This window comes from Haliotis asinina, chromosome 1 (assembly GCF_037392515.1).
Source record: "Haliotis asinina isolate JCU_RB_2024 chromosome 1, JCU_Hal_asi_v2, whole genome shotgun sequence".
Taxonomy (NCBI): Eukaryota; Metazoa; Mollusca; class Gastropoda; order Lepetellida; family Haliotidae; genus Haliotis; species Haliotis asinina.
In genome coordinates this window covers 52,651,747-52,670,472 of record NC_090280.1, presented here as the reverse complement: position 1 = coordinate 52,670,472, position 18,726 = coordinate 52,651,747, and the positions used below count along the sequence as shown (strand labels likewise).

At 40.2% G+C, this 18,726-nt stretch overlaps 1 protein-coding gene across 2 annotated transcripts in view; it reads right to left on the bottom strand.

Moving 5' to 3' along the window:
- Positions 1-2,432: 2,432 nt before the first annotated feature.
- The window catches only part of LOC137293751 (macrophage metalloelastase-like), a 167,630-nt gene continuing 151,336 nt past the window's right edge, over positions 2,433-18,726 (bottom strand). The window contains exons 2-13 of one of the 2 annotated variants that reach the window (XM_067824475.1): positions 12,237-12,395; positions 11,750-11,856; positions 9,177-9,331; positions 8,669-8,744; positions 8,209-8,351; positions 7,584-7,838; positions 6,869-7,072; positions 6,267-6,437; positions 5,975-6,117; positions 5,248-5,399; positions 4,540-4,653; positions 2,433-3,717 (exon numbers count right to left, since the gene is read on the bottom strand). In XM_067824475.1, coding sequence (XP_067680576.1) covers positions 3,648-3,717; positions 4,540-4,653; positions 5,248-5,399; positions 5,975-6,117; positions 6,267-6,437; positions 6,869-7,072; positions 7,584-7,838; positions 8,209-8,351; positions 8,669-8,744; positions 9,177-9,331; positions 11,750-11,856; positions 12,237-12,368 — 1,722 coding nt within the window. In that variant the 5' untranslated portion in view covers positions 12,369-12,395 and the 3' untranslated portion in view covers positions 2,433-3,647. Of the gene's footprint in view, positions 3,718-4,539; positions 4,654-5,247; positions 5,400-5,974; positions 6,118-6,266; positions 6,438-6,868; positions 7,073-7,583; positions 7,839-8,208; positions 8,352-8,668; positions 8,745-9,176; positions 9,332-11,749; positions 11,857-12,236; positions 12,475-18,726 lie in introns of those variants that run through there. The other variant, XM_067824467.1, reaches the window with a different exon arrangement.

Here is an 18,726-nt window from a genome sequence, read left to right as displayed (position 1 = left end):
GCCATATAGGTGGAGTATTGTTGAGTGTGCCGTAAAACTAAACTCACTCACTCACTCACCATCGATGACACATCCAAGCACTCGTTTGTGAACGTGAGCACGACGCATGATCAGGACGTGGACAGTAGTGTTGTGTGAGCTGGTACAGCACGTTAGCAATATACACATTAAAACCGTTTTAACTTTTCCACGCATGCGTCCCTCTCAGCGGATAAAGTGGCCCGCATGTCAGACTCTGCTGACCTGCCATCGAAACCTGATGTTGCGGCTCATGATATTAACCACTGGTTTGTCTATACTCTGTCGTACAGACCCTGAAGCAATTGCATCCAAGAAAGCCCATGCAAGTCTTGAAAATAGGCAAGTCTAGATTCCCCTAGCTTCGGAAAATGAAGGAAGTGCCAGGGCTCTATTTCATTATAATATCTGTTTTAACTGTGAACGTTTTCAGTAAAATATGTTCATTTCAGAGACTTGGTCTTAGTCTAGTTTGTCTAATCCGGTGTTGGTTGCTTGCAGACTACAGAGAAACGCACGTATAACCGGTTACAGTATACCTGACCGCAAACTCCTGATGAGAAACGCACTGCGTGATACATGTGTCTATCCGGTGGCAGTGTACCTGAAGGCAAACTCACTGCATGATACGCATGGGTGTCTGGTTACAGTATACCTGACCACAAACCCACTGAGTGATACGTATGTCTGTCCGGTTACAGTATACCTGATGACAAACTCACTCACTGGATGATACACATGTGTGTTCGGTTACAGTATACCTGATGACAAAACCACTTCATGATACATATGTGTCTCCAGTTATACTATACTAGATGAGAAACTGATTGCATTGCAACATCACTATGTTCGTTTGTTCTGGTGGTTAAAGTGTCCGCTGGTTACGCTGAAGATCATTTCTCCTGTCGCCAACCGTGATATTGCTGAAATATTCCTAAAAGCGGAGTAAACCGGTACTCACTCACTCACTCACTCACTCACTCACTCGCTCGCTCACTCGCTCACTCGCTCACTCGCTCACTCGCTCACTCGCTCGCTCAGTTTGTTGCTGCGGGAAGACTTGCCGTTCCATTTCACTTGATTCTCTCTGTTCAACTTTCTGCAAATAGTTTCATAAATTCTTGGATTTAATCTCTGTCTCCAATAGCATGCTTGTCGGTTTATGTCATCCACGAGCAGGTAGACCTGGCACCTGCAGTCCTTGCTACTTATAATAAGAGTTATAACTGGTAGGACAGGTGCGCTGGGGGACTGAGAGGCACGGAAGGTGAGATCTGTGCTTGTGATTTCAAGCACCTGTTTTGGACGTATCAGTTTCATAAACTTTTTTTACTAAAATAATTCGTGTTACATGTCAAATTAAACGTTCCCTTCAAACAGACCGTTCCATTTGCGATTTATAATGTAATGTGGTTGAAGTGATTCCCATGTGCTTTCTACATGTAAATTGCATGTCTTACTTCGATTGTATTAATGCATGTTAATCACGTTACATCGAACCACATTTGATATTCGGGGTGATATCGACAGCCGAAATTATCCTTTTGATAAATGTTTTGCTACATTTATAATCGTCATAAAATGTTCTTAATAATAACAAATTAGACTTGGATCATCTAGAGAAGATAAACAAAATGATGTTGAAAACGTTTTTATTACAAATGGAAATGACAGAAATGGGGATCGAACCCAGTACCAGAGGTTACTGACAAATCAGGACACTCGTGATCATCTCTACTGGATATGGTATATATGTTGTAAAAAGGGGGCAAAAGAAAGTATAGGTTCAGTGGTCCAATTGGTGGGATTGAAAACGTACTGTTCCAGTATCGCAGGAAAACCATCATTTTCGAACTAAGTGTTGTCAGTACCTCGTTCAAAATGTCACTGAACTGGCATCTGTAACACTTCTCCATCTCATATATTTCTGCTTGAACCAAAATGCAACATCTTGTTTTGTGTCTTTTTACGGTTCATCACACTGGACCTATACTTTCTTTTACTGTCTAATATATAATGACATGCATGTATATACATGTATTTAAATTAGGTGAAATTAGGCTACCGTCTTTCAAGACCATTGTACGTGTATATGCGTCCATGCAAGTCTCTCAGTTTAAGTGGTAATGAATAATGAGTGAAAGGGTGAATAATATAATAACCCCTTTTACTATGTTCGGGCAGTATCACATCGGAGGACACCATAAATAGGCTTCACGCATTGACGTCTTCGGCGTGGCCGTCCGGGGGAAACGCAAGGCATCAAAAAGATCCACCATTTAAAGTCTTTTGGTATGGCTCGACTGTTGATCGGACCAGCGGTCTACTGCTTTCCAGGCAACAGCTAACCCACTGCACCATGCGGTTGGATGAATAATGTGACATTTCATATGAATAATACACAAGAACGAAAAGGGATTTTATTTCTTTATTGTGAAAGGTGTAAAATGTCCTTTCACTCGGACATATATACATAAATAGATACATATTTATATCCAAAAATAGTCGACAAAGATACTTTTGAGCACTTGGTGATATTTACAACATTTTGCATCAATATAATACGACAACATTGTCCCGCGTATTATGATACCCAACAGTATATAAATACACACATATATATATAGTATGTATACGTGCGTTAGTCTTCAGTCTGAATGGAGTGTCATCTATTACATATTTAATATCACAGATTGTTGATGTATGTGGAATGGTGACGTCACGTGTTGCATAAATCGGGGTGGATCAAGCGAGGTGAGCAAACCTTCAGACCAAAGGCGTGGGTGGTTTCAGATAGCGTTCGTATAACTTAGATCGACCACAACATATTACATTACATAATTACTGTAGGTACACGGTGGTGAGAGACATTGGAGATGTTTATAGCTACATGTATGTATAAGTAATAAAACAATAAATATACAACACATTCACTTTCGTTCATACAGATCACGTGACTCATATTTCGTCATAAAGAACATTCACACACGCTCATAATAGTCGTATAACACACACACACACACACACACACACACACACACACACACACACACTCCCATTTGTTCATATACACCCTTCAACAATAAACTCTTGTTCATCACTTAATTTCAAGAGATAACAGTTTATGAAATATAATCATAAACAATCAAATTGTATTTTTAACGTTATGAATATCTCTGAATTATTTGTGCAGTGATATCACACTGAAGATGTCATTTACCTTAAAGAACTTGGAGTTGAAAAAACTCGTTATTTCATCCTAAGTAGGACACTAAAATACTGCAGCATCGTAGCATGATTAATGCCATCACAGGCATCCGGTCAAGAGGCAACCGACATTCTGTAATTTGATCAGCAACATGTAACGTGACGTCTACAAAACAACTGTCATCCAATAGAAAAAACAAATGAACAATGATATGTTCAGTTGTTTCCCACCTAATTTGAAAAGCAGCATTTACACTCTCATGTTGGATTTTTTCAACACTCCCGTTCCTGAGTATACTTTGGCATTTGTTAGAACCATGAAAATATTATTTTGTATGTTCTCCGATCGATAATGATCGATCGATGATGATCGATCGTAATGATGACAAGTAGGATGTACGTCATTCTTGCATGTGACGTCATCATCGCATCAGCAGCTGACTAACCGCAATAGTAACCATGGTGATGAGTGCCAATGGTTCCAAGTGTCCACTGAAAATGAAAAAATAAAATTAATGCAAATATCTTTTTGTATATCAGTGTACACACAATCACAAGATACGTGGATGAAATGTTATTTATAGCATACCGAGGTAAATGTAATAAATTCTAGAGATATACACAAAATACGAAAACACATACATAAAATAAAATGTTGACGATATACAGCAAATGAGGTATGTCCATTGTGCGCAGGTTCCAGAGCTCCAGGTTAGAATTGATCTTCAATAACACATGTTTGTCGACTGATAGGTGCTCAGACTCGCCAACTTAGTTAAGAAATTTAAGCGTATCCAAATTGCGTAGATTTACACTCATGCTCTTGATCACGAGATTGTGTGGTCCAGAATCGGTTATTTATAGATCGCCGTCATATAGCTGGAATACTGTTGAGTGCGGTGCTACACAACGGCCATCCAACAAAGCAACCAACATCAGCAGTGATTGCCCTCCTATCATATTCTAGCATTGATTTAATGACTATTGTCACATACCCATGTGTGACAGTCTCCAACAATGAAATAGACAAGGAAGTGTTTGACGTAAACGACATTGCCGTTTAGTTATGGGCCTTGTTTATTGTGTTTCGCCATGTGTTTTAAACACAAATATGTTTACCACGTTTGTAAGTTTTCGGTCAAACCAAATAGTCAAGTACATACTTTCATTGGCTAAATAATTCAAAATGCTGTCCAAAATATACTTCCTTTACACATATTGTGCTTACACATATTGTCCATTTGTGTTAACCCTGCATTCCTTAATATCTCGACGTCTTCATGCTGTGAGTACCGTTTTCTCTGTTGAACATACCTGGCGCTAGGACTGGCCTTTATGGCATTGCAGGTTTTCTCCATCCATGGCGGTATCCCACTGACCAGTCCCCTTCGTGAGGCAACGCGCCTATTGTGGTCAAATATCACGTGGCTGCAACATAAAATCAAGGCCCGTGTTATAAATCAAATTATTGTTTCTTCAAATTGATGTGAGCGTAAACCCCTTCCACAGATTTCAATGTATGCTTAATTACAGTAGAAAATTGAAAACCGTGGATGCTGTTTGGTATTGATAGTATTTCGGATTAGTCAGAGACTGGTTTCCATAAAAAGTTGCCGAATAACAACTTTGTAGTCTTGGAATGACATTTAGAAGTGATACTCATGAAGGTAAGATATTTTTTTTAAATTTTGGAGTGTGTTCTTACTCCTTCATCCGTTCACCAGATGCACGTAAGACTATGCTCAGAAACGTCGTATCCACCACAATAAAGAAATAAAATTCTTTCGTTTATATCAACTTTGTCAGCAAGCCTTACTTTTCTAAAAAAAAAAGCGAAACAATGACGAAACTCCTTCGTCCTAGAGTGGATTCAAAACAGTCAATCATAGCCTGATATTTCACTGTAGAGATATCTTTGTCATTAAAAACAACGCTTTATAAATATTCATAAACAAAACACACTATTGATCTACAATGCTGTATTGTAATAAACAAGGTTTAGGATTTGCAAACAGCGCTTACCCATTGGACGTAATAAGGTAATAGTTGTTGTCCGTCCACCTGACCGAATACTGGACATCTCGGGGAACTCCGCGCCAATTAGACGAGATTTGGTAGGGCAGCGGTCGAGAGCTCTGAACTTTATCGAAATTGTAGAACCACCATTTTGTCGTCTGGAAGAATCAAGAAGATCAAGTATTAACCCCTAAATGTGTGAGTGAACTGGGTCAAAGTCCCGAAGTGAAGACAGTCGTAAACGTGTGCGGATTCTAGCGCAACTAAGGGACGTAACTGCGATATGCAGCACATTTGACGACTGTGTTGAGACAATAACAATATGTTACAAAAACAGACTTCGTAGTGACCTACACAAATATCTAACAGTGACACCCCGAGCGCAAAACAGAAGATAATGACATACGTTTTCTATTTTCGGAAAAGACAAAGAAGATAAATTTGTGAACTTTGGTTACCTGTGATACAGTGATACAGTTATTCATTACTGTACTATACATTTTACCAAAAGGAACGATGCAAAGTCAAAATCACTGATATTACAGTATGTTGCCTATACACCTGTTATCAAAATTCATATTTTTTCACAATGGTGGTTTGTCGTTTTGTAATATCAGTGATTTCGACTTAGTATCGTTTCTTTTGCTCGTTAGTTTAGTATCTAGCCTCGTGTTGTTGTAAATAAGATCAGAAGCGTAACACTTGTAAATCTTGCTGGTTTGATTATACTTACCCCAAACATAATAACCCTCGCCTTGCCTCTATCGTCTATGAGAGACATGGTGAAACGGGGGGCTTCAGGGAAATGATCCCGCCTAAACTCAAAAGGAAACCCTTCGTCAAGGCTGAGGTCTGTATACCGCCATACTTGCTTGTCTGAAAACAGAAATTCCTTTGTAAGTTCCAAGAGTTGGTTGTTAGTACACTGTGGGGAATCAAACCCGGACCTATGGCCGGAGGAGGGATGTTTTGACCATCACGCTACGTCACCACAAAGTTCCAAACTGGACACATATATTACTCACCTTTAATGATGTAGATTTTGGATGTTCTAGCTACAGAGAAGGCGATATCAATCTGTTCCGGGGCTCCCTGAAACACCTCGTGGACGCGTTTGGGGTAGCCTTCCTCCATGCCCTCGGCGTTGAACTTGAACACAGAGTTTTCCCTGAAGGCGTAGAAGAACCTCTCGGGCCCTGGAACAAGAAAGAACTTGTGAACAGAACCTTGACACGGGTCTGTTATTGCCGTGGTGAGTTAGTTTACGCCGCTTTGGACAGTGTTGTGAACAGTTCAAAAAGGTCGCCATAGTTTGACGTAGAAGATAAGCGAGCTTTAAATTCTGGTTAAACTAGAACAAGAATAGATACTGAGAAACATGAGGCCACAATGGAGAATCTTAAATCGAAAGGATCGATATCCTCACACTACAAAGGGATGTGACTCTTAAGTACAGTGGGCCGAAAACAGGGAACACATGGTCTGGTTGTTTACGGTGTACGGTGTGTACGTCCTTCTTTGGCACAGTTATAGTTTGAAATAAAAATAAAGTGTATCCTTTTAGATGTGACTGTTATTTTGTAAATTTATGTGGTCTAACATAGAGATGTCTCAACTGCGTACTTACCGGCCACGACGGAGTCGAAATCTATTGTGCAGGGTGACGGCGGTGTAGTCGTCGTGGTAGGAGTGGGTGTTGTCGGTGGACGGTAGGGGGAACGAGTGCGTGGCGGGAAGCGGGTGCGGGGTGGACGTTGGGTACGGGGTGGTGAACGGGTGGCTGGCGGCGGGCGGGTCCGTCTGGGATTCAGTGTATATCCAGGCCGGGAACCTGCAAAAAATGTTTTTTTCCACTTAAGGACAGCGTAAACTATTCAGATTCAGTGTCGTCGCTGTGAAATACTAGAAATCTACATTTGTAAAAAACTTTTTTGAGACTTTGAACTTATCGCCACTTATAATTGAAATCTGTACTTCCAATCAAACGATCCTGTCCCCTCACCCATCAACCAGACCCTACCACCCAACACCTCGATCCACTACCCCAACTCTTGACCCCATCCCTACCCCTTCCACAAACACATACGTCCACCCAACCCAAGTCCCTCTCCAACATCTGCAGCCAATAGCCCTCCCACAAATCCTCCCCACCTTCTTCCCTCACCCCATGCCCAAGTTCTAATCCTTTTGGCCCCCCAAAACACGCCAACTGAGGGGTCCTGCGCTACATCCAAAGCCAGTGCCCTTAATCGCAGTACCAACGTCTCTGATCTCCAGTGTTCAGTCTTACCACCGGTCCACCCTCATGTACCCCAAATCCACGACACCGCCCCACAACGTACCGTAAAGAACCTGAATTGCTCTAATGTCATCTTGTCCGAGAGTCAATGCATCCTGACCCCTATAGGCGGGGAACATGAGCGCCCCTTGGTCGCGAGAGTGTCCGAGACCCAGTGAATGACCGAACTCGTGAGCAGCTACGACCAGCATATCTGACCCGTGGTCTGATTTCAGCGTCCAGTCCTCGTCGTTATCAAAATGGGCATCGCCTGAGATCTTCGCTTTGCCCGGACCAAATGCATGGGCGAGGACTCGACCTGAAAACATCAATAGCGTATTTAAAATTTAAAGTTAAATAAGTTTTAATTGTTTTAAACGATTTATATTCACCAATTTTCAGTAAAAGTATAATCTACTCTGTGCTAAATAGCTTGCTTCATTTGTAATGAGCATCAAACTCATAATATCAATCACTGGTTTGGCTGGAAACGGCGTTTGTACAGGCAATAGTAACATTCCCTGAACATTGCTCTATACGGCGTTAAATAACAGGCAGTAATTACTGTTGTGATCGCTCGTTCCCGTTACTTTTGACACATTTTTTTCAAAATGTATACAAATACTGTAAACAAATTATAATCAGTCTTGGTCTCATTTTACAAGTAAAAATACCATAATACGTCTTACTTCTTCCATCAAATGCGTTGCCCCTGCCATCTCCGTGTTCACCGCTTGCAAAGAAAATCTCCATGTCAGGATTGCCTGCTGTCTCTGTGATGCTTAGAGGCGCCACATTTTCCCATATCTGAAACGCCTCTCGTATCGTCCTTCTGAAATACCAAACACACGTTGTGTCGTCAGACAGATGCATAGTCATAACGGAATGTCATACATGCATCTGAGAAGTGATGTACATATGCATGTCTCCTTGTTTAGAACACACGGTATTGACATCACATTTCCAGCTATATGTGGTACTGGACAGACTCAATCAACGCTAGATACTCATGTTGTTGATCACAGGACTGTCTGGTCCTGTCTTGATTATTTAGAGGTCGTCGCCATATAGCTTGAATATTCCAATAAGAGAACCAAAACACGAGGTGTGCACGGGACATAAATACTGGTTGGGGTTTTCATCACTTACTTCTGATCGGCAGTTCTCAGTTTGTAGGTGGGTTTTGTCAACTTCCAAGTGAGTCGAGGATTTGGCCATTTTGATCCTGTAGAAGACAGCATTATGCGTAAAACAGTTCTCGAGAACGTTTCAGTCACACTGTATACGATGCAGTTCAGACAGAATTCAAATTTATACCTGCGAATATACAGCATAACCTTCACAAAAACATGCAGCGTTGTGTTATTGTATTATAACATTAAGTGCCCAGGGAGATTCGAGTTGTGTTTGGTCATAAACCATGTTTGCCTCGTGGCCGTGAGAAAGGAAACTGACTAGCTGATGTTTTTGAGACGTCATTGCACTGCAGCTGCCTACATCAATACTAATGATGTTGATCACTGGGTTGTCTGGTCCAATCTCGATTATTTTCAGACCGCCGTAGATATGGAATATTGCTCAGTGTGGCTTTAAACGACATACAAAAGAACATATCAACATGGGTGTATAAAATGTCAAAACATGGTATAGTCCATACCTAGATGTGTGTATCGAAAAGCAGTTGACCTTTTCTTGCGAATGTCTTCATTTCGCTCCTTATCTGGCACACCACATCTCGGCAACTTCATCATACGCATCGTCTCATGGTCAACTTCACCAGTCTGCCTCAAACCATAGAAATACTGGAAGTCTCTGCAATGTAACAATACATTGTTAATAACTGTCAGAATGACGGGGTTCCGTCTGTTCAAGCAAATTAAATAATAACAGCTTGTTGGTTTTAGACAAACCTGTATAATATAAACGCACTTGTACGGATATTTCTTGTCTGTATGACATTACGGTAAATTAGTTTAAAGGTTGACATGAAATGCCAACGCTACAGAATAACTGTGTCGATTATCCAGCGATCGTGCAGATGACAGAAGTCCATGAATCATGATCAGTTATGGTAGGCGCCAAGTTTCAAAAAGAGTAATTGCATTATATCTTACAAAAAAACGAAGAAATAATTTTATCTTTGATTACTTCCAGAAGGGCTGGGCTATTGTTTTCGCTGGATAATGTGAATCAGATCGATTCATTTTGACTCATTACATGTAGATTGTGTCCGGAACTTTTCAATACTGCCCGCTGGGTCGAGTTGTTAAAGTGTTTGGTCGTCACGTTGAAGGTCTAGTTTCGATTACATGGTCAAATGATTTATGTCCACCTCTTGTACCCCTCATGACATTGCTAAAGGTGGCGTAAATATCATTTCCTGTTCTTTCCATACTCACTCACTCACCGTTTACAATATTCGTAAGTAAAACAACTGTGTGAACAAAACACATAGTAGTCAGATTATTTACTTATTCGTTCTAATATTATTTTTGCAATACAAAGCCGTTTATATGACAAATATTTACTCGATTTCAAGGGACTCCCGTCATTATTGGTCAACGAAATGTAAATTTCGATCAGCCGACAGCCTTATCAGAGTATAATAATTTCAATCTGACCATTTTATTGCAATATTGTGTTTAAATTTCTTAAATGCAGACTGATATATTGTTAGCGCGATAACAGCTTGAATTGCATAGATATAGCCGTTGAAATTCACAGATTTAAGGGAAGACTCCTCCGTTTATCACTAATGCTTACATATTAGAAATATGCTTTCGTGACACACAAAACCTACTTGTACGCAGGCCACACGGCCCTCAAATTATAACTTGATTAAAAAATAGGCTGCGCACTCATGTTTTCATATAAAAAGCGCAGACCTAGAGGCGCTCCTTGTCGTATGCCCACTTTAATTGCGTAGCGTGAGACATGTCTTGCATACTGTGGTTTTAGTAGGAGCGACTGTGCGCATAGTTTACAAAAGGATTGGGGGACTTGGGGGGTTCTTTTGTTCGGAGTGTAACGCTGTTTGTGGAGTCGATAATGCAGTATTCGGATGTATGTCTCCCCAAACAGATTGTTATCATGTATAATTGATTAGTGTATTGTTGTCATTTCGGTGATAGAAACTGTGTTTAAAACAGGTTTTAAACCCGTCAATGCAATAGAAAACTATATTGGTTTCTATATGAGATGTCATTGTCATACAGTAACCATCAGAAAGGGACCACAAATATATTCCGCTATAACCGCTTTTCGGCTTGAATATACAACAGAACAAAAATACTTCATTTTAAGCATGTTTGTTGTAAACGTAGTCTTTACATTTACATGCTGTATTACACATTTATATACTGTATTACATTTACATACTGTATTACATTTTATATATATTTACATTAATTTTACATACAGTATTACATTTACATACTGTATTACATTTACATACTGTATTACATTTACATACTGTATTACATGTACATACTGTTTTACATTTACTGTATCAATCGCGTGTGGCCTAGCGGTTAAAGTGTCCGCTCGCGACATCCGGGTTCGTCACAGGTTTACAACGTGAGAAACCCATTTCTACTGCCCGCGTCGTGATGTTGAAGAAATATTCTTGAAAGCCATACTTACGCACTCGATCATCGCGTATATATTTCATTTTTATATTATTAGTTTATCGTATTAAGAAATGACACACTATATCTACACCCCAGTCCAATGTATCATAGTAACTGTTTTAATTTTTCAACGTTCAAAACCCAGCAACACCTACACACACAAGCGGGCGGTTGAATCTTGTTGAGCTGTGAATATGTAGGCCACATTCCTCAACACCATCACAATAACCCCAGACAACCTCAGCCATGCGAGAAGAGCATTTATATCACAATACAGTTGTATTCAAGAGACATGTATCACACGACCATCACATCGTTAAACTCGACAAGCATTGTCCTGTAGCCACATGTGCATGTTTAACACTTGAACAAAAGAATCCCATATCCAGTACAGTGTCCCGTGTACATGTTGAAAGTGAAAATATCAACACACGTATCAAACATATCAATTGTTATATTAAAATTTGAAAACAACTTATTTTAGAGGAATTTAGAAGTTGGAGCAGTAAGGGAGGATAACAAGATATGCATGAACTCATCTGCAGCGTTGTGATATTTAAAAAAAACACTACGCTTCTAATAACCGAGCAAGTCTACTTACTTGATAGCGTCTTTAATCTGCAAATCTCTGTCAAATACTGATCGCAGCTCGTCCCCAACAATTCCAGCTGGGATGTTATCCATGTAACCAAAATCCTTGAGAAATCCCTGCAAATAGTAGACAGAGTTCCTACGGTGATTCATCACAGTTGTACTGCTTCTCGAACAATGGGATGGAATCGATAACCATCCAACTTCTGGCTCAGCTTATGTGGCCGGGATATGGCGATATTACTCTTACAACTGGTTTATGATTCATTGAGTAAATACACAAACAGAACTTTATGAATCAATTATGAATTATTGATTAACATGTTGCATAACAGGCCAGCGTCGGGAAATAGGGTTAGTTTAACCTTCCCTAACGACGTGGCTGTTTTTGAAACAAAAACATTATAAAAACGCTAAATACATTTTTAAAAATAGAAACAATTAACGTTAGTGATTTATAGTTGAAGTATTGAAAATTTTAAATCAGATGATCTTACCTCAACATCAAAATCATGAACAAGGTTTATTGGCCGTCTCCTAGACCGCTTGTCTCTCTCGGCAGCAAGTCCATGCACAGTAAAAACAAAACATGTCACTAACAGGCACACACATTTCGTAGATCCTTTCATATTGTCCAAGTAACCCACATACGAATAAATAACGCGTTTGTACAACAGAAAGGTGTATGTATGATCCTCGTCGCCTCTTGTCTTCTGAGCCAACGTGTGTTCGTACCCGCTTAAGAAGGCTATTCCGTTGATGACTCATAGCTCTCGTTTCAACCAATCAGAGCGTGGCTCGAGGAAGGGATATCCTTTCGTCATAGGTTGTTGCGCAGGGATGTAAGGAATACGACATTAGCTCACCAAGGAGTGTGATATGTAAAAGAAAAAAAAGATATAATTTAACGAACTTATTTTCAGCTACATTAACAAAACTAACGTTTTAAAGCATTTATCCTGTGTAGGTTCAATGAAGAAATGTGTACTTATAGTTTTCCCTGACTTTGGTGATTGTATGTTTGTGTAAGACTATGTAGGAAGTTCGGTATATTATCCAGTTATAATCTAGTAGACTGTCGTACAAAACTATTCGTATATATGCATGTTAGTGTGACATTTAAAAACTTCAATAATAACAATGTGTCATGAGCTATGAATCATAGAAAGACACAGAACTATATTCCTGATTCTTGCAATTTTTCAAGTAATGATTACATTAAGGTTTCAGTTGAATAAAGCATTATTTTAAAATCGGCAAACGTATTCGTAAAAAATACAATATTCACATGTATATTCACTTCAACAAATAAAATTAATCTTAATAATGCTTTTACATCGATGGTCAATATTTCTCTCCGTAACATGAACAGGCAAACGCTGTCAAGCGAGGACTAATCTCCCTGTAACCTATTCGACATTACTCTGGCGCAGTAAACTGGTTTGTCAAGATGTCTCCCTTGAAACTAAACTGGAAGGAGCGCATTCAACATTCAGAAAAGGGTGACCCTACATTCTGACCCCGAAACATGAGAAATAATTCATGATGCTGGAATTAAACTTTACTGGATGTGGGTGACACTGATAGTGTGTAATTCGGGATGATAAGGTTTATTTCATACACCCACTACTCCCGTCCTTCATGTTCACTCAACAATGACATGTCTGTATATGGAAGTATTTCCATGCTTCAGTGCGCCAGCTCTGGCCCACATAAACGACACATACTGAAATATGAAACGCAAAATAATATGAAACACCAGTAGATATAAATCGCCCATAAATATAAAACACCAATAAATATGAAACGGAAATATATATGAAACGCAAATACATGTAAATATGAAACGCCAATAGATATAAAATTCCAATGTCATAGAGTAAACAGTCTTGATTTTCTGCCCAAACTGATTCCACTGGAATAACAGAAACAAAAAGAGAAACATCTGTGATGATAATAACAAGGAAACGGAACGTTGCAAGTTTCATAAAAAGGTAGCGTCTTATGCATAGTCGACAGAGTTGACGCCAGGAGACTGGCGGTCTGTAAACAAACCAGACAATCAAGAGATCCATGGCCAGAAAAACAAGTAACACTTCAGCACATTTACTGAATGCATAACCCTCAAACTAAACTAAATTTAGCTTCCTTTTGATGAGGACGCTTAGATTTCGTGTACGCACTTTCTGAATTGTCTGTATTCAGGTCAAGCCTTCAAATAGGTTTTTAACTCTAACTCGTGTTCGGAACAAAGGGGAAGTGAATTCAATTAGTAAGGAAATTTAATACTATTCTCCAGTGAGTATTTTTTATCACAAAGCGATTGTTAGTGACCGTCTTTTTATAGTCGGTCAGCAGCTTGACGAAATGAAAAGAAAACTGCTTAAAATTCTGTAACATATGAAATTGTGTAAAACCCGACTCACTCACTCACAATATTCATTTAAGCGGAACTTTCTGCTATCTTTCATCTGCATGTTACTGTTCAAGTTTTATTTTTATAGATTATGAGAAATATTACACTGTCGTGTTAGACTGGGACAGTGACTTCAGCAATGATAAATATAAACCTTGCATTCCTGATAGTGTTCCTTGTTCGTGCTTACATTATTATATGCAAATGGTTATACCCCAGAATAAAAATCAAACGAATATCTGATATTCTACATCAATTGATTATTACAACAAAACGATTTGATTCATAAAAGTGTTGTAGTTTCAGTGATTTTCTTACTTTTATCAACTGTTGCCAGGACACAAAACCGAGGAACTTTGTTAGTATCCAAAATTGTTATCATTCAGAGATAACCTGTTCGTGTTGAACTCAGTTAGCATGCCAGTTTATCTAACAGGGTTATTAGTTTTCTTTAGCATTTCTTTTGATACACTATCATGTGTTCACAATTTGTTGATACACTATCATGTGTTCACAATTTGTTGATACACTATCATGTGTTCACAATTTGTTGATACACTATCATGTGTTCACAATTTGTTGATACACTATCATGTGTTCACAATTTGTTGATACACTATCATGTGTTCACAATTTGTTGATACACTATCATGTGTTCACAATTTGTTGTACTTATAATTTGTTATACCGTGAAGCATTATGTATATGTGTGAACTTATACATGTATTATGCAGCGGCAATTATTTGGGCCATCCATGCTTGTTTGCCAGTCTTTTTCTTTTCTGAATAAAATATATTTAAACCAAGTCAAAGCCTCAAGCTCCGATTTAAACTACGAACTGATTTTTCACGCCTGTGCTTTCAAAGTCTATATTCATGGAAATATGTATTTATTGATTTATGTAACAAGTGTATTGTGCCTACCCCTAAATTATAGAATAACAGTCAGCAAGTTACAAAGCCCGAACACGTGATTGTTCGCTGTGATAAAGTAAGAACGGACAGTCGAGGTCATGCTTTCAGTACAGGAAGTATGGCCATTCTGAGTTCTGGAAACACAATGTGCCGTTGCTCTATGTAGTGACCATAGTACTCCTGTACTAACACAAACAATTAAGGATCAGCACACGCGGCGAGTGCAGTATGGTGAACCGTGGTAGCAAGGCCAGTACAAGTCATTTGGCACTGTAACATAGGCACTTTACCAAGAGTATCACTCGTGACCTGCAACTCCTGGTGCTTGGGTCACGAGAACGATCAAATAGCCATACGCTAATGAGTAAAATCGTGCATGCTTCCAGTCTTTACTTCCTCCCAATTAAGACACTGACCCACCCTGGCCGGGGTGGGGATATTGTAACGTGGGAGGACGCTAATTTATATCTGAAGGTCTTGGATGTGCAACAGCTAAATATGTTTGAATTAATGTCAAAATTAAATCATCATTATCGTTTATAAGAGCTTTTTTTCTTTTCGTGTCTTGTCATGAACCCGTCCGTAGTAGCATGGACGTTTCTATCTTTTACCGACTTCTCTACAAGTTACACATATCTCTGTCTGTCTCGCCTCTATCTCACCGTCTCACCTGGACCTCTCGTTCTCATCCCATGTCTCTCAGTCTCACCTCTATCTACCCGTCTCACCCTCTATCTCTCAGTCTCATCTCTATCTCACCGTCTCACCCTCTATCTCTCAATCTCACTCCTGCTTCCCCGTCTCACCCCCTACCTCTCAGTCTCACTCCTATTTTCCTGTCTCATCCCCTATTTCTCAGTCTCACCTCTATCTCTCTATCTCACCCTCTATCTCTCAGTCTCACCTCTATCTCTCTATCTCACCCTCTATCTCTCAGTCTCACTCCTGTCTCCCCGTCTCAACACCTATCTCTCCGTCTCACCCTCTGTCTCTCCGTCTCACCCCTATCTCTCCGTCTCACCTCTATCTCTCCGTCTCACCTCTGTCTCCCCGTCTCAACATCTATCTCTGAGTCTCTCCTCTATCTCCCCGTCTCATCCTCTCTCATTCTCACCTCTATCTCCCCGTCTCATCCTCTATCTCTCCGTCTCAACAGAGCAGTGCTACAAGTTTCTAAATTAACATGTCTGTTTACATTGTTCAGTACAGATCGAAAGGGGTTCTATTTTCACCGACAAACTTCAGGAAATAAGAACCGGGAACTAGCCATTAGTACTGCTGATCATGTATGGAGTGTCTGTCTGTCTGTCTGTCAGTTTGTCTAGGTGTCAGTGTGTCTAACCCTGTATGTGTCTGACTGTTTGTGTGTATGTGTCATTCTGTCTGCGTGTGTCAGTGTGCCTAAGTTCGTCAGTCTGTCTGTGTCTGTGTTCTCTTATTTCAGTTCGCATGTATGTGTCTGACAGTCTGTGTGTATGTGTCTGACTGTGTGTATGTGTGTCTGCGTGTATTTGTATGTGTCTGCGTCTGTCAGTGTGCCAGTCTGTCTGTGTCCGTGTCCTCGTGCGTCAGTCTGTCAGTCTGCATGTATGTGTCAGATAGTCTGTGTACATGGCTGTGTGTGGTGTACATTTCCCCATTCCTCTCTGGACCCTCTCCCCCAACCCTCTTTCTCTCCTGTCAGTTTCCTTAGTCATATCTGTTTCTCACGTTCCCCTTCTCTCCACCTGTCTCTGTCTCTCCACCCGTCTTTGTTTTTTTCTGCAAGTTAGTCTCTATCCGGCTTTGTTTCTCTCCCCTTTCTCCCCAAGTCAATCTTCCCTCTCTCTTTCTACCTGTACCTTTCTCGCTATTTCTATCTCTCTCATCCTTTCACACTCTATCTGCCTCATCCCTCTGTCTGTCTGTCTGTCTGCCGCTCCTACTCTCTCCCTCACTCTCTCACTATTTCTCCTCTCTCCCCTCTCTCTCTCTGTCTCTCATCTCTTTCTCACTATCCCCTCTCTGTCTGTCTGTCTCTCTGTTTGTCTCTCCTTCCCCCCTCTCTATCCATCTCACTATATATGTTTATATAACTGTGTAATAAACCTGTCCAACTCTCTACGTCAGGACCCAGTGTCAACATGTCAATATTCGCAGTGTTAATGCTTGATTTCTTAGTGATGTCAAGTGGTACTGAAGTCATCGGAAACGGGAACATGTGCGCATCAGATGAACAGGACGATTGTACACAGGATGCGTATCAACTAATCCCGTCTCAACATGCTCCAGATAAACATGAACAGTTCGTGACAATTTCATTCAAGTTTCTACTATATCGTTTTTCATGAGTACTTTACAATCCGCTTTAACTCTCCAAAGAATAGACGTGCGTCTAAATGATCGAATAGTGTGTAGTTTTGAATATTTGCAAAGCGAGTCACTGGATTGTCTTGTCCATCACCGGGCTGACTGACCAGGAATCTGTTGTTTACGTTGTGTTATATATATATATTGAGCGAGGTCAGGCAACAGGCAAGCCATTACCTTTCACGTGCAGCGAGTGAGTTTAGTTTTACGCCACACTCAGCAATACTCCAGTTATATGGCGTTGGTCTGTAAGCAATCGGGTCTGGACCAGACAATCCAGGGATCAACAGCATGTGAATCGATCTACGCAAATCCGATGCAATGACATCTTTCAACCAAGTTAGCGAGTCCGACCACCCGATCCTGTTAGTCGTCTCTTACGACAAGCATGGGTTGCTGAAGATCAATTCTAACTTAGGTCTTCACGAGTCTTCCACTTGTAAGAGGTGGGGCCCTCCGGCGGAGAGGGAGAAGCCTTTCTTTGTCGCAAGCACCCAGTGTGATCACTGATTTTCACTGACAGATAATTTTTACTTTTTGTGTGGTTTGGTTTAAACTCATTTTTATTCAACCAAACATTAAACGGGATCGGTGAGCAAACTTGTGTGAACACCTCTCCTTTACAAAGATAAATATTGATCAGTTTACGGAGATATAGTTTGGCCGTTAGGCCTGTTTAAATATTTCCGAATCTGCTTATTTATAGGCGCAGTTACATAAACGCTTCCAAATGATGCTGAATTTAATGTGTATCCGTTTTAGTAAAACACAGGTTATTTGGAATTTACGATATAGTGGATAAATATAGAAACAGGCCTGCCTACCTGTCTGTCTGTCTGTCTGTCTGTCTGTCTCTCTGCCTATCTATCTGTCCACGTGTCTGTCTATACCCACAGAGGAAGAGAGAAAGAGAGAGAGAGTGAGAGAGAGAGCATACAATTAACAAACCATCAGGGGGAAAGTTTCATTTTATTTATTGATACATAACGAGAAATTGCATAAATACGTACATTCGATGTCAACTGATGGTTTCCTGGTTAAATGGGTATCAAATATGTGCCTTTTTAATAATTCAATAGGTTTCAGAGTGATGCCAATGCAGTGTTGTTTGCAATCGGTGTAGGAGTGAAGTGACGACAGCACGTGCTCCTTATGAGGGTGACATGGCGGTAACGTGAGGTTTCATGAGGGTGATGCGATACTGCCTTCAACGCTTTATGGCGGTGACGTAAAGCTGCCTTCCATGCTTCATGACGGTGACGTGATGCTGCCTTCAAGGTGTCATGTGGGTGACGTGATGCTGCCTT